Source organism: Colletes latitarsis, chromosome 2 (genome assembly GCF_051014445.1).
Source record: "Colletes latitarsis isolate SP2378_abdomen chromosome 2, iyColLati1, whole genome shotgun sequence".
Taxonomy (NCBI): Eukaryota; Metazoa; Arthropoda; class Insecta; order Hymenoptera; family Colletidae; genus Colletes; species Colletes latitarsis.
Genome location: NC_135135.1, coordinates 20,521,523 through 20,543,120, shown reverse-complemented (window position 1 = coordinate 20,543,120; position 21,598 = coordinate 20,521,523). Strand labels below are relative to the sequence as shown.

The 21,598-nt window shown below is 41.8% G+C and overlaps 2 protein-coding genes across 2 annotated transcripts in view; one reads left to right on the top strand and one right to left on the bottom strand.

Annotated features, from left to right (window-relative positions):
- Mcu (mitochondrial calcium uniporter) overlaps positions 1–21,598 on the bottom strand; it is a 37,008-nt gene that overhangs the window by 7,677 nt on the left and 7,733 nt on the right. The window contains exon 2 of the mRNA XM_076780668.1: positions 18,041–18,239. Coding sequence (XP_076636783.1) covers positions 18,041–18,239 — 199 coding nt within the window. The remainder of the gene's footprint in view (positions 1–18,040; positions 18,240–21,598) is intronic.
- On the top strand, positions 970–17,719 carry Jv (javelin). Its single transcript, XM_076776216.1, has 7 exons — positions 970–1,050; positions 1,338–1,440; positions 12,005–12,248; positions 13,452–13,758; positions 14,000–14,833; positions 14,895–15,868; positions 15,936–17,719. Exons 1-7 carry the CDS (start codon positions 970–972, stop codon positions 16,981–16,983), a joined length of 3,591 nt encoding a protein of 1,196 aa, XP_076632331.1. The 3' UTR covers positions 16,984–17,719.

The window sequence follows — 21,598 nt, the reverse complement described above, 5'->3', positions numbered from 1 at the left end:
CTTTCGATTGTATTTTGGTGTCGGTAAACGTTTACGGTGACGTGATCTCTTCAAAGATGCACGACGAGTGATCGGGGATCTCCCCAAGGGTAGGTGAATAAACGAGTACCTGGTTCCCGGATACCACTCGTGCAAAGATAGGAAGGGTGTGGTGTACTGTGCTTTTCTCCTTGGATTTTAATATATTTTGATAAGATGCCTACGGGGAGGATTTTTCTCGGTAGAACGTCTTTTACGCCTAATAGTGGCGTCATACGATAATCGAGTTTTACAGTACTCTTATTGGTTTTGCGAAAAGAACCTTTTCTCTGCGAAGGGGTCAAATAATTTCTAGTCGGACTGGGAAGATTCTCTTATAAAAGAAATTTATCATTACCCTTAATATATCCAACCCCTATATCAAAATATACTCTAGTCTTGCACTTTTCTCCTCATCATTTTGCTTTTAAGGATAGAACTACACGTAATGAACGATAAAATACTATTGTCGTTATCAGAGGACAATAATCATACACATTTCATTACTACGACTTGTCCTTACCACACCATCATCTACTACTACAACTTTACGTTTTTCATTAGAAAATTGGGTCAAAACCGGAAGTTAAGACCCTTTCTCGAAATAATTAACGTAGGAACAACTCCGGTTCAACTTGAACATGGTAACGTTTTATTTCCTCTCCGGTTCTTATACCTTTCCTGGGCTAATTTCACTAGCGAGAAAGCGTTGCACGTTGGCGCCATCTGTGCACAAATGCAGCCACTATATTCCAGTGACGTATGCACGCGTCAGCTACACCTGCGTAGATAGACCATTTGTCGGGCACTATTTTATTCGCATCTGTATTCCATTTTCCACGCGTGTTTCTCTATTTCTTTTATTTGATCCGTAATAAATTCATTTTGCGATAGAGGAAAACGTAAAATAAATATATAGAATATTTTTCTCGAATAAGGTTATTCGTTTAAATGGATTCTGAAAAGCTAAACGATCGAAAGAAACAACGAGCAGAGTATCAAGTACCGTTAGAAAAGCTTAAAATAAAATCAGTAAGAACTGCATATCGAAGCGTGAAAATAAGTGTAACGACCTAACAACTGTATTATTTTTCTTTACTGTTAGTCAAATTACGCAAGCAACTCATAAGCAGCCACGAGTTCGGTGCAATAAATTGTAAATGTTGCCTTAAACGGTTACCCTATGGTTGCAATTGCTTACATTAATTTTAGTCACCCTTTCCCCAATATGCACGTAGATATTATCCACACATTTAAACCTACGTCAACATGTAAAAATTATTATTTATTCAATATATGTAAGTATAAATGTACATCAGGCCTCGTCGTTCAGGGGTCGATCATGGGTGGAGTACAGAGCGGAACCCATACCCTTGGAGAGGCATTATGGGTACAAGAGAGACAACGACAAAAATGCCATCGGTGAGTAATTTATTTATGAAAATTTGTGGGAAGTGGTACTGTTTTGAGACGTATTGTATCAGAGTAGTGATCCAGGAAGCAGAAGTTTCGTGTTCAATGATCTGTACTTCGAAAGATCTTTGTTTCTTTTCGATGACGACGCGCACAGCAAGGGAGAAATTAACTGCGTCATAAGATAATTACATTGTACGATAATGGAGAGGCCGAGCGTGGCCCAGATTTTTAATGAACTCGAAAAATCGCTTGTAACTTGTACGGTACATAAATATCAGAGCAGAAACAATTATTCGAAAATATTTTTCATTATTCGGAACAACATATCGTTCGTTTCGTAGGTACGAGGAATTTTATCGCGATTATAGGGAAACATTTTAATGGGAGATTCTAGAGGGCAAAATAAAACGAAAGTCAAGAATATCAATATCTTGATGAGGCTTCGTTAAAAAGTTATTCAAAAATTAAATTAAAAAATTTCAAATCGTTCTGAAAAAATTATTTTTGGTACGGGGGTCAATTGCAATCATTTCTGGCAAATAGACATACCCCTGAAATCCTACGTACTTTCGAGAAAAATATTTTTCCACGAAATTTCATGCGTATCTTTGAAACATCTTGTCGGGTGTGTTCTTAAGATGGCTTTCGGAAATTCTTGGGCTCTGAGAAGACCGTACGACGCTTTGACTCGAAACGATTCGGTCCCGTTCGAACGAGATAACGTTTTTATGATTAGTAGACGATTAATCGTTAATTAGTAGAATTTCGCAACGGTCAGGCTCCGCTTATTAGCATGGTTGTGGTCTAATTACGCGATCCTCATCGAGACCTGGCGCTCGTCTCATACTTGGGTACATAATTTCGGTCTGACGTTTTAACATGCGTATCAAATGCAGTTTTACTTTATATAGAAACGATTTTCTGGCACATGCGCGTCTGCGATGCAACCGCCTATGCGTCATTAACGCGCTCGATGCACCGCGAACGTTTAAGGCAGACTAAATATCAAGAAATCGCAATTTCACAAATTTTTACCCATCCTTGTACGAGGCTAACGATTTTTTTTAACTTACGTCTACTCTTATCTTCGTTTCTTTTCACTTTTTTTTTATGCTTAAGCGCATTGTCAGAAGAAGTTGATGTTATTTCGTGATTTCTGTTACGTTATAGTCTCGTTAATTTCCTTTTCCTTTTAACCGAACCTTTCCTCGACCGACGTACACTAACGATAATATTATTTTCCAAGACGATTCGGATCCTTTATCACGGAACGGAGCGAATGAATTTCACAGGTGATGGTTCGAATCATAAACGGACGTTGAGATTCCTAATTTATAAACTTATACATACGATTAACTATATATTCAATTTTATTCTGCAACAATATCTCCATAAATTACACGCGTGTCGTAGTTCCGCTAATTAGCAGCTTCTAGAAACTCGAGAAATTTTCTATCTCCATATTTGCAATACTGCTAACGAGTCTGCCCGCTGTTTACAGGTTATTCTGTTTTATTCTCCATTCGCATGCATATCTCATTAAATCGGCATTTCTTTCAAACCTGGAAATATAACGTATTCAAAGAAAACCATCACGAATCGCGTACGTACGATCAGTTCAATATTTTATATAGAAAATTAGTCCCTATTATATGATAGTAACGAAGCGCGACGTTCGAACATGCCAATACCGTGCAGGATTGCGAAAAATTAACGAACGCTCGACATTATCATTAGCAGAGCCAATTCGCGAGGTGTAATCGAAAGAACGAAAGACATGGCGGTGGACAGGAGGTGAGAGGGGAGGGGGAGGAGAAGGCCGGCACAGCGGAACACCGGATATCCGTTTTTACGAACTGTCTCTTTATGTCTCAGCGATGTGCACACACGCAGCTGCGAATAGGACAAAGGGCCGCGGTAGTTGTAGGCGTGCATCGAAATTCGTTCGAGTTGCCCGGTTGGAAAGTCATTTTTGTTCTGAAAACGCGTGTAAAAGCGACGCGCGAATCGCCATTGCACGGTGCCTATCCTCGTACGATGCTGGTGCGCGATGTTTGCTGTGAAAATTGTTTATTGTCAGGTGACGATGGAGTTTGTCGAGAACGTCAACCACAACACCAGGTATACCTGTTTACTTGTTGTTCCTTTGCGACGCGTTGCACATTTCGCGAGCAAAGTGTTGTAGCGAACGAATTTACCCGCCTAAAATGCACTCGCTGTTGGCGAAAAAAATACTCTCGGAAGAGTAAAAGTTAAATTGGGCTGGTAATTAATCGGTCACCGCTCGCGACCCACCCGCCTATGAAATTCTTGCGTTACTATCTCTATCAGTAATAATAAAAAAATTGATAGTAGCTGTAAATTGACCAAACGTTCGTTAACATGTTTTGTAACGACTGTACTGTAATGGACGCGTTAGTTTATTGCAAACCGAAGAAAACGTCAGGCACGACGTTTGTGACATGTTATTTTAAGGTTTGGCACGGATAGGCTATTTGGTTTGTAGCACGTTGTTCCAGCGTAAGTGATTAAATACAATTTAAACTTTGCTCTACCGTTGATACGTTTACTCCTAATTCAAACATCCTCCAACCACAAAGGATACATGCAAACGTGGCTTTAACTTTCAATTACGAACACGATGTAATGTACAATTAATCCCAGTAGGGAGCGAGGCGCATTTTTCCGAATGAAACGTCTCTAATGAAAAGTTTAAATGAAATTGCGATGCGAAAATCGACCCTGTAACGATCGTTCGGTCCTGACGTCGATCGAACGCTTATCTTAGGGCCAATTTGCGGTTAGCCACGCCGAAGATTTCGATTTACGTAATATGTAGTAGGATCGTTATAAGCGCGGATGTATTTTGCTTATTTTTCGTGACGGGCACAATACGTATTACGTAAAGGAGGCAGCGATCCTCGAAGCGTACAAATATTAAAATTTACGTCCACATTGGGTAAGAGCAATTGCAAATCTGCATCTGAAAAATCGTATCGAATCGTCCGACTGCGTTCGTTTCCATGCACTGTCGTTTTACGTGTTTCTCTTGCCAGAGACTTTTACTTCGCCGCAACCATTATTCGAGTATGTAATCAAAAAACGATTCTATTATTCCCCTTTCACGTCTGTTTATAGGTGAATTGAAATTCTAATAGAAGAGAGAGATCGCTCTATAATTCTATCGGAATATACATATAAGAACTTTTCCTTTGCGTGTTATATTATTTTTAAAAATACACTATGGCTTTCTGTTTAGCTTATAAGAGAGAGATTCGTTACCAAAAATCACGATGCTAAAAATTCTAAAAGTGGTATCTAAACGATAATTATGCACGGTTAGACGGGATTCGAGATAGCAAAATCGTTGACACTTTATGTGCTGCAACAAACGATCCCGAAGCCGCGAGAATATTTTCCAATTCGCGGTTTGCGCACCACAGCCTCCGCGATCTCTTCCGGTGCTGGAGTCTTCTTATCGAAAGTGATTCCAATCGATTTCGACACGTCGATAGGCGTCAATGACCTTGGGTCACATTACAAGTACTTATCGAATTACTTCTCGCTTTCACAAAATTAATTTCTCTCGCGTTCTGTCGCGATAAAGGGCGAATCAACAACCTTTGGAATCTGCAAAACCGTACAGTTGATTTGTTTTAGTTATTCATTTCTGAGAGATCACGCGAAAAACTCTTTTCTGTGACTGATCATTGTGGATGGGAATGAATGAGTGGCATTGAAACGACGCGTGCTATTTTACTGACAGCAGTTTCACAAGATTTTATATACTTTGAACTCGAGCGCTCATCATTATTTCATTCCACGGACATTGTTTGACTCGGAAACAACCGTTGCAATTATTCCGTACAATCTTTTGACGGAGTCGTGAGTCACTTCACCTGGATTCAAATGTTTCCTTGTGCATCGAGAGGGTTGGTGTTCGGGTTCACCTGGTTCGCACGTGTTTTGTTTTGTACGGGGCGAAGCGGTTTCCTCGGTAACTTTTATGATTCATCGGTCGGGAGGAAAGAAAGGGGGGGACGAAATTGTCTAGTAATCTTGTTCGTTGGTACTTCAGTCGAGTATCAACCACTTGATCGCTACTTCGTTGATTTTTCATCTTGCCGTTCGAACGTTTTTAAATGTGTTCCGTCACGATTGGCGTTCGTGAATTGGATAAAAATTTACCTGTACAGATAGCTGTTCTTCGATCAGGTAATTTTCCTCGATATCCTGTCCTGTTACTTGAGCGTTTTCAAATACCTGAATGTTCTATTGGTTTAATATTCCGTTCGATCGGAGTGCAAGATATCGCGTATCCTCTGAGCGTCTTTTTCAGTGCGAATAATGTCGATGCAACGGTGCGCGTGTGATTGCCCTTTTTTTTCTTTCGATTTGTTTTTTATGAAGGAAAATAAGGAAACGCGATCTCAAGTCGTTAGAGAAAGCGTGCGATACACGTTGAAACGACGGATGAACGCTGCGTGGTTAAAGTAAGTACCTACGTGCGAATACTTTTTGCCGTATGCATCGGAATGCGTTCGTCCTTCTATCGAGAACGTTTCTTTAAGCAACGCGCCGTTGTGCATCCGCTAATTTTCTTATAAACAATTTGGTCGATCGTAAAGCGATTCTCTATATTGAGTGTGAAAGAAACAATTACCTATTTCTATGAAATATCGATAAATGATTTTATCTCCGTAGAAATTTCATCGAAAATCCACGGGAATTTAATGGTATCCGATGTTTATGTTTTCTTTGCCATTCGTAGCTTCGTGGTATAGTGGAAAAACGATCATGGGGAAAAATGAGCTGCACGTGAAACGCAATACGCGAAACCCGAAGGAAAAGAGGCGAAATAAAAGCCAGTTGGATCCGTAGGAAAGTGCGGTGCATATCCAGGTGACTTGAGCGTAAGTGGTACCTAGGCCAAGTGCCATGGTCACTTTCTTCTTTGTGGATTCACGTGACATTGTGTTTGCGACTCGTTGAACATTCAAAGACAAATTGAATTCTTTTTATCGATGTAAACGGTTACCTAATTATCGAATCGTCCGAGCTTTGACGTTTTAAGAAATTTCTTTTAACTCGTTCCATGTCGAATTCCAAATATTTCAAACGTTCGACAATGCTGTTCGAATAGACTACTATGAATAGAGTTTCACAGGTGCTGTAGCGTCGAAGGTAGCAGAGTTTCGCGTACAGAAAATGTCCAACGGTTTGAATTTGAAATTGAGTATTTGTGTATCCGTGACGCTAACCTTTTACTCGAATGTCGCAACACGCAGACGGATCGATTGAAATATTAAACATCGAAGCGGCTGTTTTAGACTCGTTGGACCGTGCCATGGTCGAACCCGACGCAAGTCTTATAAAACGACCGATTGATTTTTATTCCGAGACGACTCGCCCGTGGAAAAATTAACTCGCACGTGGCGGATATAAAACGAACTGGTTCTACTTGGTATACGTCGCCCTTGACACAATGTTCCATTAAATCTTCTGGGGATATATGTATATTATGGTGGGGACGTCATATCGTGCGTAGATACGCGAGAAAGGAAAAGCAATTGTGACTTATTGCAATTTATTCGCTAACATTATTGAATTATTTAAGTTAGAGCGCCAATAATTTCGTTCGACACGAGGAGAAACAATTTATTTGCTATCGACACGGAAGAGAAAAAAATTGAATTTTTTTAGGGGAAAAAACTAACAACCACAAACCAAACGTAGATTATTTACGATCAAACTGTTAGAAATAACTGCGACAGGATACGAAATACGTAACGACACTTATTACTATAACCATATATATTAACGATAATAATTTACACCTATATTGGTTGCCTCCACACAAGTTACGCAACTTTCACCACTCCGGATTTGATATTTATAATCTACGAGGCTCCGTCCTTCCTCGTAACGATCGCTAGATTAATATCATAGGAAGTTGAAGACTTCCTTTGAAGGACTTTCTGGAGGAACGGGTCCATTGTCTCGTTTAGTTTGATAATTCATCGTTCGTTGCTATTCTACCGTGGATCATTGTGACAAGGTCCTTGTTAAATTCTGGTAAATATGGCACACGGTCGTTGCCACTTGACCCTCGCTTTTACAACTACGGTGATATTTAAGTCCTTCGAGTTTCATCGTGCTCTTCGACATTGAGCATTGTACGGACGCCCCTGACACGTCATCCTCGGTGCTTGGCATAATAACGTTGCTTCACCGCCATTCTTTCGCGGCAGACTGTGTGTTTTTTCAACTATAATGAAAGGAAACTGCTTTACGACGATTACATGTTAAACACGGGTCTTTAACGCGAAACTCGGGTTCAAAGATCAAAGTTCAGACGCAGAACGAATACAAAGGAAATCTTAGAAACGATCGTATTTCTCGTCGGAGAAAATTTAACTTATTAAACACAGAGCGACTCCGACGGATCATCAAAGCCCATACATTTTCGCGTGAAACTTGTTACAGACTTTTGCCTCGTAATAAATGTACTTTTAATCTTCTTACGCTCGAGCAACGTTCGTCAACAATCTGGCAATCTCTAGAGAAATTTAGAAAGAGGAAGAAGCTTCCCCTGAAACGAAAAATTGAAATTCGTAGATCGGTCTGGTCGTGTTTAGCGACTTTTTCCTTCGACTTAAAAGATATGTGACGTCAGTCTGTGGCTAAGGTGCGTTACTCCCACTACTGGATGGACAATCCGAGTAGAGACACGGGTGTACACGTTGTCCTGTCGAGGGAACAGGTGCACAGTGGCGATCGGTCGGCCAGGTACAACGATATCCGTCAGTCGATGCGCGAACGAGAAAGTGAAAAGCCGGCGTGCAACGGTTTCTAGATCTTGCAGGGTAGTGGATCGCTATTAAAGACCTCCGAAGATCTCGATATATTCGCTCGCGACTCGATTCACGAGCATCCCGTAAACTTTTCTCGGTAGTCTCGAGTGTTTCGCTTGGACCCTCGACTCGGACGGATTGCAAAATCGAATAACCGAATTCGAATCGTCCAATGTAAAGTGTTTGGAGTTCGAAGACGTCCATTAGGAGAAATCAGGCGGGTAAGACGAGACTTTATATTTTAGAAACCTTCGCTGGCCGAACGAAAGGAAGAAGAAAGTTCGATGTAGAAGAATACTCTGTTCCGTCAGCACTTATCCTAAATCCTCGTGCTTTTACCGTGGATATACTCGAGTAGGAAGTAACACGTTGCACCACGTACTTATATATTCGAGAGTTTTAGTTTATAATTAGTCTGAAACCTACATTGCCCAGAACCTACATTAGATATTAATCGCGGAACTAATCGCGTTAGAAATTGTTTATCCGAGTAGATTATTAGTCACGGTTCTGTATTCTGCTCGTAATATTATATTACATAATCGATGTTTTATCATCGGGTCCAAACGATCTGACATTACGGAACGAAGGTCAGCAGATCGCGTCTCAGGTGATCAGACATAGAAAAAACGAGCAAAATGAGTCGGATTGACGTCAACGACGTTACGACTGTAAATTAATCCTGTTGAAACTTCAACGCCGGCAATCAATTATCGTCGTTTCGCACTTTCCTGGTAATTCGCGTTAACGGGAGCCATGCGTTAAATCGCACGAAAGTAAACCGCGCGTTTCTTTCTACGTACGTATTGGGTACCATTTCAAGGTTGAGCGAACGGATCGCGACCCCCGAAGCTGCGAATCGCGATCACGCGGCCGGTTCCTCTCGTTTCCGGTCCTCGCGCCTCGCGATACTTTGCGTTACGCAACATTCCTTTCTAAGTTATTTAGAATTTACGCGATTTAACTGTCGCGACAAATCCAACCTGCGGAAATGACCGTTCGCGAACCACTTTATTAAAAATAAACAGGATAAATGAAAACGATACTGTACAGTCATTATGCAAGTACGAGTACAATTACATTTTATTTCATTTCACCGGATGTATTTCTAATTATGTTCCTCGGTGTACGTGTCCAAATTATTTGAGAATCGTTCGACAACGCGAAACAACGATGCAAGAATCTCGAAGAATATCCTTCAATGTGCTAAAACTCCTTTGACCCGTGAACAATCGAAGGACCCAAGACATTTTCTATTGGCCAGACACGAGGCATCGACTACTTAGACCGCGGAACTTCTTCCGGCTCTTGTCATAGGATATTCCTGCCGCGTTTCTTCGACCGTAGAGGCTTAGACCTTTCCTTTGTGGCTACATGCGAGTGCAACGATCGACGCTCGATCAACCGGAAACTTGCATCGATACTTTAACGAGCTGCATCTGCGGGAGGGACGAATACATACGCGACGCGACAATTAGATGAATGAACGCATCGTTCGTATTTCAATAGCACGCGCCCGACGACACGGTGAGCCTCCATCGTTAACATTTTCGACGAATTTAATCGGTTTGCTGGCTAAATCGATTATACTCGGTCGACTAAACTCGATATACTGGCAATTAAAAAGCATTTAAAATTCAATTATAGGTTTCGTTACGAACGGTGCTGCGCTCCGTGCGAAAGTTAAACCGGCTCTCGTCGTTTCAATCGTTAATGCATTCAATGCCAAATTTGTGTTTCGTCTGTTCTCGAAAATCCTCGAAGCGTGGATATAAAATCTATCGTGCTACGATTATAAACAGCTCGTAAAGTCTTTCGAGCAGTTCGATCGCTCGAGGTCTAACGAGAGGGGAACGAAACTCAAGAGTTTTTGAACCGTTGAACAATGCATCGATAAGTTAACTCGTGCACACCAATGTTCGTGCAAAAAAAATTGGGTCGTACCGATCGTACATGAACGATTAAACGATTCGAATCACAGCCACAAAAGGCTGCCTGCGTATCTGCTTTTTTCACGGTCCGCGTATAACGTTTTCCTCCGCCGACGTCGTAAAAATTATTTAAACGTGTCGTGCAAAATTTGATAAGTTCGCGCACCACAGTCTAAGCATGAATATACGCGATCGATTTTCCGTCCATAGCTTCTTGAATAAACGTACTAACGAACACAAATAAGTTACTTCTATACAGCAATGCAAAAGCTTGGTTATCGTTGGACCAACGTGAGGATGATTCTATTTTCTACGCAGGAAAGAAAAATAAAACGAAGACTGTCAAGTCAACGCATGTGGCTCGAAAAGCGGCTCGTAAAAGTAGTCGAAATAACTCGACGAAAACCTTACGTAAGGATGTGTTCAGCCAAACGCGATGACGATACGTCATTTACATCCTGACTTCAAGGATCCGCGTTCGTAAAGACAGTTGAAAGGACACGTTTACTGGTAACCGCTGGCTGTTCGAGCGGAAAACTCCGCGGTCGAGAAACCAATTAGTTTTTGCATTCTAATTGCGTGGCGACATTGATTTTCGACGCTGTACGTTGCGAGAGAAAAATTGCCAAGGAAACTTTGTCAATCAAGTGACTAGTAAACCGGAAAACGTGTTTAAAATTTCCTGGTCGCCGAGCGCCTTGATAAACTGCAGATATCTATTTTTCTGTACTCTATTCCATGCAACAGAATATTAATATTGCGCAAGTTATTTGTAGATGTATTCCGTTTTTCTTAACACGTGAATCGTAAATATTGAGCTTGTGTGTGTTTTGTCACCGAGATATTTGCGACGGTCGTTACAGTGTCACGCAACAACTTGGTACGATTGTTTCTGTCCTGACCGTTAAGAACGAACAGAAACTGGTTAAAAAGGATGAACATTACGTACGAGACTTTAATTTTCCCTCGTTTTCGATCGGTTTCTTTAAAAATCTATGCTACAAGTTGCTTTATTCGAGGGCTCTGTAAATAGAACGAGGACGGATTGCCTTCTAATTTTTATTAATGCCCGCTGTGTAAGTAGACCTACATAGGTGTGGTTCCGTCCAGTTTTCAAATACAGGAGCCTTGCGTGACCACTTCGCAGATTATGGTCCTATACCGTGTACAAACGTACCACTGCCTCGCTGTACTGTTACCGAGTAAAAGTACGTTAATGTATCAATTATAGATAGCTGTAAGGGATGATTACAAACTATAGTAATTACGGGTCTGTACAATTGGTTCGTTAGATGCACGCTAACAAAGCATGAATGGCCGACGCGCGCGGAAACAGGATACATTTAAACGAAGATGGACGTGGCGAAATTCAATTAACGGAGATTACTCTGCATTTATTGTTCTTTGTAGTCTTTTCTCTTAAATTGTGATTGTCCATTTATCCGTGTCCATATTGTGAATTTTACTCGGGAAATTCTGTGTCAGTAAGGAGGTGATTCAAAAAAAGATGCAAAAGAAGTGTCGAACGATTCGATTAATGCAAGATCGCGAATCGACTCGTTTGTTCTATCCTTCTATGGACTGTTATTGCTAGTAACAAGTCTGTGGAATTCTGTTGCTTGTTAGACAAATTGGATCGACGAAACGTGTACACCGACGGAAAGTTAATCGTTAATAATGGATCAGGTTATCTTGCAACTGGTAATAATCGTGTTTTTTTAATTAAATTGAACGATGATTCGCACGTCATTCGATAAATAATAATCTTCGAAAGGTATTACGCAGGGAAATTTAATTTGGTAAATTACAGAGAAGGGGGACGACACGAGGCCCATTCAGCGCAGTCCACGCAGGATCGCAGAAAGCTCTTGAAACGGACGAGAAGCCTTGCGGTGATATCGGAGGACGAATCTCGACAAGATCGAGAAGCGCACCACTTCAGACTAGGACAATCGACCTTCGATTTACCCCGAAGGCATCAATTGATACCAAGAGCCAAGCTGATCGACCGGAACTCTTTAAAGGACAGGTGAGTTGCGATCAAATGAAAGCGTTTCTCCAGACGTTGATAAAATAAACGAATCGTTCGCCCGAGACGTTTATAGTCGATGAGACATCGAAAAATATAATATATTTCTTCATACTTAACGTATGTTAAGTTGATACTTTCGTGATTCGGATTCGTAAAAATTTTTCTCTATATTCCTTACAAAGTCCCATGTACCGCACAGAATTATAAATATATCAGTCTTTATTTAAAATTATAATTCTTGCGGTTTCAGGACTTTATGTTTCTACGATCAAATATTCCTTTGTCTCTTCTACGCTTCGTTCGTTGTATCTGTTCCACCGATTTCAAAAGAGACATATTAAGGTTTAATCCTTTCTGCATAAAACGTTGCACAAGGAGTACTATAAATCACAAAGGACGTGGTAAAGTTTCCATCTGGGTAGTTTGAATCGTTAAAAATGTTCTAAAACAATGTTAATTAGTATAGAGAACGCATAGTGTAACGAGTTGCTTTGAAGTCTTTAATTAAATGCGAGGATTCAGTCGCGCGTCTACGTTTCCGGGTTATAAACGGATTCTTTACACGATATTCCGACTAATACACTTTCGATAGTTGCAATTTCAATCAGGGTTTAATTATAGCGCGAACAAATATCAAGTCCTAGAGCAGCAATTAGAGGAAATTGTTGTCTAGAACGCGGAAAATATCATTCGCCAAAAGGGTTTGATTGCATTATTCAATACAACTCGACGAATTAGTCTACTTTACTGAGAATGGTCCACGAACCGGTTCGAGTCCAGCAGTGATTTTGTACGTTATTGAAAAATACACGAAACCTGCACAAACTCGTTATGGATTCGTGAGATTTTCCACGCGGAAACGAGTTACACAGCGTTTAACCGACGCTCGAGAAACTTTCTTGTTTTCAATATCCTTTTACGGTTCGCTGCGGACGGTTCGATGCGTTAAAATCGCTTTAATAATACAATCGCCGGCAACGATAATTCGTACGCGATACGCGATACGCAATTTCAAGCTTTTTCGATCGAAAATTTCAGCAATTTATGGGGAAAATCTGTGAAAATCTGTACCTGTAAATGTTAAGAACCTTGAAACGTATACGATTCCGAGAATAATATCCTTGGAAGGCAACGTCGAGGTATTGGAAATCGTCTTGGATCGATCGGTTATTAATGTACGTACTTCGATCTATATTTCAGGCTTTCCAAGAGTCAACAGCATCTTTCGGACTCCTACGAAAGATTCAACGAAGCAAGATCCTACCATTCGAGATCGGCTTGCGGGCTTCACTCGATTCCGCCAGGATTTGTTCCATTCCCGGATCCTTTGGTTCACAACCGGTGCAATCGGGTCGACTCCGACCGATTGAACATCCTCGATTGGCCAGAATCGCCGCGACGTTACCACAGCGTTCAGGATTTGGACACCGTTAGTGGCTTGGTGGACATCGTCGAAGACAATTGGCCCATCGAAGGCAATCGTAGCATCGATTGCATCTACACTCAGGTAAATCGAGCAGCAACGATTGCATACACATTTGCGAGGGAACCACACCCAGTGTTACGCATCGATTTTAACAGGACCGAAAATATATTTCGGTTCTCTGTTTGCTTACGATGTCCACGTTTAAATCGATGCGTAATATTCCGTGCGGTCTCCGTGTTAGGTAAACAGATTTTTTACTTACTTTGGAATGCAACAACGGACGAAAGATTTTCGGGGAGAATCAGAATCTTCTTCGATTCAGGTGAAACGCAAGCGCAAGGAGCACAGAAGTTTGGACAGCATTCTCTTCGAAGACGATGGCGAATTAGAATACTTCGACGTTCTGAACTTGTTACCTTTGTCGAACGTACGATTGGAATTCGACGAGGATGACGCTAGAAACAACAATCTAGCCGAGAGAAACGAGAGGAATCCGGAGGCGAATAAGCTAAAAGTAATCGATTACCTTGAATCGCGGACGATCGAAGACAAGTCACGCGCAAGGAACAACGCAACGGATGAAGAAAAATGTAAAAAGAATACCACGAAGGAGGAGAACGGTACGCGCGAGATCCACGAGGAAGATTGCCGCAACAACGACACGAAGGAACCCAATTTGTTGCAATCGTTCGCAACGGTTTCTCACGGACACAGGAGGGAGGTTTTCGATCGACGCGACGGGGTTCACGAAAGTTTCGACGACGAAGGGAGCTCGATAAGCTTTCAGGACGAGTCCGTCGATCGAGAATCCGCGGCGTCGAGGACCGATGAGGACAAGTACAGGCTGGACGTCGAGTTAGCGTCTTCCAGCGAGGAACGGATCGATCGAAAGGTGGAGGAGGCCGAAGATTACAAGTCGATTTGGATCTCGGACACCGAGGAGCAGGAGGACATGTCGCGGAGGCCGCAGGTACTCAAAGTCGTGGACAACGACGTGACGAAAAGACGCTACCGACACTCCTCGCCGGAAGTTGATGCGATCAAAGGGGAGGAGAGAAAATGCCGCGAGAATGGAAACGAATCGAACGATCGTTTCCAAGTTGGGAAATGGGAGGCGAAAGCTGAGAGCGCCGATGGAGGTTCGAGGAATACGGAGGTAAGCTTCGATGCAATCACGTTTGTTGATTCTTTTCCTATGCCTAGTTGCTCTTTTACAGAACGTCACCCGGGCAGACGACGAGGCGAACACGAATATGGAGGACGCGAAGAATATTTTCGAGCGAAAAAACTCGTCCAAGGAGAGTTCCAAGAGCAAACAGAACGAGGGCAGGTTCGAAAGGATCGTAAAGGGAACGACGAATATCTTCGGGAAGGCGTGCAGCGTGGTGAAGGAAAGCCTGGGTTTCGAGGCGAGATCCGAAAGCTCGGATCTTGGATTGGGTTCGGAATCTGGTAGCGACACGAGAAGAAGGTCCGTCGATGACGGTATCGATGACGATCAGACCTTGGGAAAGGTATCGTCCAGCAAGGCGAACGAAAGCAACAAAGTGCACAGCAATTTAGCCAGGTCTAGAAGTTGCGTGGATTCGATCGACCAGGACGACGAGCAAGAGTTCGATCACGTTCGCTATAAGATCGTCAAGTCTAATATGTTCGGCAAGAACGTGTATAACAGTGGTCGAGGCGACGTAACCTACGAGGGTCTGATGCAGTATCTGCGGGAATACTCCTTCCAAGAGCTGCTGCTAGATAACAATGTTGTGATCATCGAACCTGTGCGCGCCGAGACGATAGAACGGAAGCCATCTTCTGCGGGGAAAGCAAGATCGGGGTCCAAATGCAAGATAGCCGGGACGATACAGAAGAAACCGGACATGGAAAACCGCGAAAGAAACAGCAAAAATGCGGACAGCGACAATTCTAAGAGCCCGAAACAGTCGTCCATCAGAAAGCACTTTTTCTACCATCCCATCAGAGTGAACCGCGAGCTCATCGACGAGGAACTGCCCAATCCGGACACGGTGAAGAACGTCAGACAAATGTTCGAGGATACCTTGAAGGTGAAGAACGGCTCGCGCGTGGATCTCTCGCGAGACTGTAAGAATCGAAAGAGCGTCAGTATGAAAGATCTGACTGCGATCGACACCGCCCGGTTCAACGAAATATCTGACAAAATGCAGGAGGGATCCAGGTAGGACGCAATTCCTCTATTATTTATCCGATTCGTTTGGTTTATTATTAACGAAAGTCGCTGTCAGGTCTAGGTGCTGCAGCAGGGCGAAGGATCTCACCAAACTGTTCGAGAACATGGAGAAATGTACGTCTTCGAACGCATCCGTAGTGGGTTGCAAAGACGAGCTCGACAGTCCACGTAGCGAGTCAAAAACGAGGATTTTAGCGCAGACTTTCGAGGCGAGGAGTGGACACACGTCGCCTAGCGACTCCACGTCCTCTAAGAATAAGGCGAATCGTTACCACCAGCATCACCATCACCATCATCATCATCATAATTGGGATTCTGGAAGCGTGAGCTCTGGCGTGTCTAGCGATTACCCTGACACCGATCCTGGTAGCGGAGTGCAATGCGTCTCCTCGGAGGACGAGGAAATCGACTGTCACGACGACGACGGCAACGAGGCAGCCGATTCGAGCCATTACGTCTCGCAAGATGTTCTTAAGAAAATTCGCGAGTGCGGTACGTCGGTTACCTATTACGGCGGCAAAGTGGTAAACTCCAGCAACGGGCCGCTGATATCGCCGGTGGTCGAAAATAGGTTCAAGTGCATCGAAAGGTCCAACGATTACGTTAAATTTCGGCTCGTCAAGAGCAATTCCTGCGACAGCAGGCTCGAACTCACCGGCAGGCTCGTCGAAAGTCACCTAAGATGTCGAAACCGAGATAGGGCGAGCGACCTGAGTCAGTACACCATCGACGAGACCCCGAGTATCGAGATCACCACGATCGAGAAGCAAGAGGAAACGGAGGAGATCGAGGAGGAGGACGATAAGAGGATGAACCACTCAGAGGTGAAAAGAGAGCCGCCGGTGGTAATTGGCTTGGAGCCTAAAAAAGACGATAGTAACAAGGAGACCAAGGATTTCAAGGTGGATTTTAAACTGGGCACCCTCGACGACGCGAAATCGACTTATTCCAGCCGATTTATCGGCAGCGCTATGACCAGGTGGCAAGTGAACGAAAACAATTGGAGGACCCCGGACGATTTCGGCAAGATGGAATTTGAGGAATTCGAGGTACTCGAGGACAGTTTGAACACAACCGATCACCAACGTTTAGAAACTTCCTGAACAATTGAGTCTTTTGAGTCGATAATTTCGGTAGTGTTTTACGTAGTGATATTCGTGTAACGGTTTTCGATATTCTCAAGCGTGGACAAAATTGTCCGAAAGATTCGACTGCATCGTTTTCTTTACGTTTGAAGAGAGTTTCGATCGAGTTGTTCGAGAATATCGTATTCTCGTTTCGATCGTGGTCGAAGGTAGTTGTACAGGTGTCACTTGAGGTTTCCTAGCAACGACCGACATTATTATTTAACAAAATCGTAAATACAACAAAACGTTGATCGTTGAGGAAATTTACAATAGTCTACAATATTATATTATCATTAAGTAAGGGAATTATTCAGATATAAAAAAAAATACAAGTGTACATAACGAAGTTAAACAAATCTTTAAATTCTCGAGTGTTCTCATTAAATTGTTACTTGTGTTACTTAAGTCGTCGTTTTCTGACTATGAAAATAAACATACCATAAGAACATTCCCTGTAACCTAATCCTTTCAATGTACATAATAAGCTCAAAGTAGACTGTTCCTTAACGAGCGTAGAGGAAACTTAAATTTCTTTAAAGTATAATAGATTAGTAAGCAGTATGTATGTATTATATATAATACAAATTCTTTTATCGTACAAACGTTTTAAACCGATATTAAAGCGCCGTACGAATGTTTTACGTTAATCAAAATTTCATACGATTATATTTACGATTATGTAAAATTTCTGTATAATATAATTCAACCGTAATTTCCAGTCGTATCTCTCCACAATAATTTATGCGTTAAACCAACATGTTACTCTCGAATTTATTACCGAATGCGTTCCCATTTTGCGTTTCAGGAACGTAATTGGAAACCTTGCTGGTTTACCACGTTATTATTCTGAGCGTGTTTCTATGCAAAGAATAAAAGCGTAGTTTGAAAGTGTTAAGAATTCCCGCCTACATCCTTGCAAGATAATGAAATCAATAGAAATCTCACCGCTGCTATTCAACCCAGCAATTGGAAAACTTCATTGCGTTTGCTCTTTCTTCTTTTATATCAAGTTTTACTGCGTTCTGTCACTCACCAACGTCTTGCTCTTCTCGAGCAACCAGGTTCTTTTCCGTTTTATCCTTTGGCAATCTTGGTATCTTCGTTTCCTTTGACGAGGTACTAGAGTCCTCTATTCCCCTCGCTAGAATCGGACTTAAGCTCGGAGCAAAGGTGCTCGTCGTCAGGGAAAGGCTTCTCTGGGAGATATGCCACCATCTTCTACACCACGTTTCCTGGAATTTGGAAAAGTAGAGTTACCATAATGCGACTATAGTGATCCCTACAACGTGAAACGGTTTGCAAGGTTGGGAGACATACGTAATGTCTGTATTCGTCGTACCGATAGAGACGAACGATTTATTTTTTTGTTTCTTTAAACGCGCAGTATTTTTAAATACAATAGAAGCTATGAACTATTTTAAATACGACTGTACAAGCAGGTTGTAGATGCGCTCGTATGTACAGACCTGTTTCTCATGTTTTTCGTTAACCCAGCTATTTGCGTTTAATTAACACGTCCTCCTCGGAACAGCAAATACCAGAAACGTTATATTGCACGATGCACGTTAGCTAAGCAAATTCTGATCTCACGAATTTAATTTCGAACATCGTAATTGCATTTTTATCGATTATCCAGTATTAGCTTGAACGCTGTCAACATCGATTTTTGAATATATTAGGAAAGATCCACTTGTAGTATAGATATTTGGAAAGTCGATTCAACGGCTTCGCGTCCTGAAATTAGCATAATCGTTATTGTAACAACAATGTTCGTATCTTCTGCGAGTCGCATACGCACGTGTCATCTGTTCCTTTTAATCGTATGTGTATAATGTCGCGAGATAAAGCCTGATAGATGTTTTACGAATGCTCAGGCATATGAGAGGCTGATCCACACAGACAGACTCGTCGGAAAGACGTCTTCAGTCGTCGCGAGCCTGGCGAATATCCAGGATACGGGGTCAACGCGGGGTTACGTTGCAACTGGAGTTCGGCCAGGGTCGTGCTACGATTGGGCGTGTACACTTGCCAGGATACGAATTCCTAAATAAAATTAATATAACAACTTTACGGTATTCTTTGTGGGAATTTACATAACATCGTTCCCCGTTCCGATACCCAGTCTCGATTTAATTGACCCGAGAGCATGATCGTTCGCCATGGAAATAGAATTTAACGTAGTACCTATTGCTACGAACGTTTCGCTTGTTCAGCGCCCTTATTATAGAAACGTGTAACACAATATCCATGGATAATTAACTGCTGGCTATATAAACTTTAAATAGTAGCGTTGCCAACCGCGAAAGTGGAACTCTGGCTGTTCGGAGTTTTATGCGTTTAGCGTGGGTGTGCGTTCGAAAATGATATATTTTAAGGGTAAAAACTGTCATAATTAAGACCCAGTAGGCAATGTTAGAAGAACATTTACGTCTTGCTTAAATATTACCAGAACAAGTAAAATTTTGTTGGCTAACTATACACAGTCGCTAGTCTATTTATAAAATGGGAAAACAAAGTTTTGTTGGTGCAGGTATGCCAGAAGTTGCTTAAACACGTAATAATCGATGCAACGTTGCTTAGTTTCGTACACTACCATTTTCCCTCGAAGGTTTATAGAACATAAACCTTATGAAGGTCCGTTCGTCTAATATTTTAATGGATATTCTGCGGAAATACGGATTCACTCTTTTTATCGTCGAGATTTCAATGAAAGTTTAAAATGCATCGAGCGAATTTGCACAAATTGTAGTCGGTTATAAAATAAATTTTCCGGATATCGAGGTCAATCGATAGAGTAGGTATACGCGGAAGTGGAAGTTTTCCATTCCTTTGACCAAGTTTTCGCGCAAAAACAGGTCACCGACAGTTGATTATAAAAGCGGCCGCCATTAAAATTGTTAAGCCGCTAATATTTGATTCATGTCGACTCCCGAGCGAAGAGTTTAAGGAATCTCATTGGAAATTTTGCGTTTAAGGTTCGTTAACGAGACAAGTTTCGAGCGGCAGAGTTTCGGCTGCCGCAGTTATAGTTAAACGCGTTTTCTAAACTCGCTGCTTTCGAGACGGCGACGAAGAATCCAGCACATATTCTGTCGCGATGTAAAAATAATACCTTCTATTTTCACGTCGCCGCGTCGTGCCGGCTTCCACCCTTGTTCGTTCGCGAGCTGCTTGTCTGAATAATTTTAAGCAACGAGTCACGGCAGCGAAGTGGCTCTGATTAAATGCTGACTGTAATCTAGTAGAAGGATCTCGGATATAAACGACGAACGTAATGCAATACGGAAGGGGTCGGAAACCAGCGCGTTCGTGACGGAAAAACGAGATTGCCTAGCAGAAGTTTTCAATCGTATTCCACAAATGATGTCTTCTAACGAGCGAAAGAAATCACTTTCCTCGCCGCGTTACGTCTCTGCCAACCTGGGAAACCTAAACGATTCGAAATATGATTTAGGAAAAGCGAAGCGAATGAAAAACAGAGTCTGCGTCCTTCTTGCACCGATCGATTACTTTATCATTTTCAAAGTTCAAATATTTTATATCGATACTGAATTATGTATTACTCGATACTCTTGATTCATATCACTGTGGCGACGACATTAAAATATGTACTTGGGAATCGCGTTAACGCGTAACAGAATGCTGTAGTACAGATTATGCAATTTCTCGGAATTAAATTCATCTCGTCCCCGTGGAACGCAAAGTATTCAGCAGATTTCAGCGAACATTTATTTCCAGACGACGCAATTATGGAAACGATATTTTAAGATGTTTGGTTCCCGAGCAAAGACATTTTTTAAACTGTATTTGTAAGACATGCTTTAGAAATATAATATTCGTAAAATTATTTAAGAACTTTCTCACGTTCTCGTTAGTTTTTCTCGCGACACGATCATTACCAAGCTTCTCCTGTTCTTCCTTTTCTTTTAACTTTTCGAAAAACGTGTTACGAGCATTCCAAGATTGTGTTGCGATTAAACTGAATTTCACGCTAGAAACGTCTCTCGCGAGAGTTCTTGAAGTTATCACGGGTCGAGACGATTATTTTCAAAAGCATCCAGTATTGTGCAGACAACTCCTTACAGTTTGTAATTGAATATGTCCGAATATTAATATATTTAGTCTCAACTGAATGGAAAGATGAATCTTTTTATTTTACAAATTGGAATCAAGATTCTCGATGGTTTTTCCCCAATAGAAATAATGAGCTACGATGAGTTTCCAACCTGGTAGTAATTCGGTCGTTAAAATGAGTTAGTGAAAGCAACCACTCCACACGGGAGCCCTTTAAAAGCATTTTGTCGAGAATATGAAAATAGAGCAAATGCGAGAAACGGAAGAAAACCGAGAGAGAACGAACCTGTTTGCAATTTCGCTCGCGTACGGTACGGTATTACATAAATAGCATTGCATACATTAGGCGCAAACAGCGGTTTTAGTTCTGTTGATAGATTCTAAATTGAATGTCAAGCTAATTTTGCGACCGTAATGCGATTTTCGCGATGCGTTTATTGATATGGTTCAATTCATCCATTTTATATTGAATTTATCCATGCTTAAAAGGTAGAATATTAAGCGAGAGACTAATTAC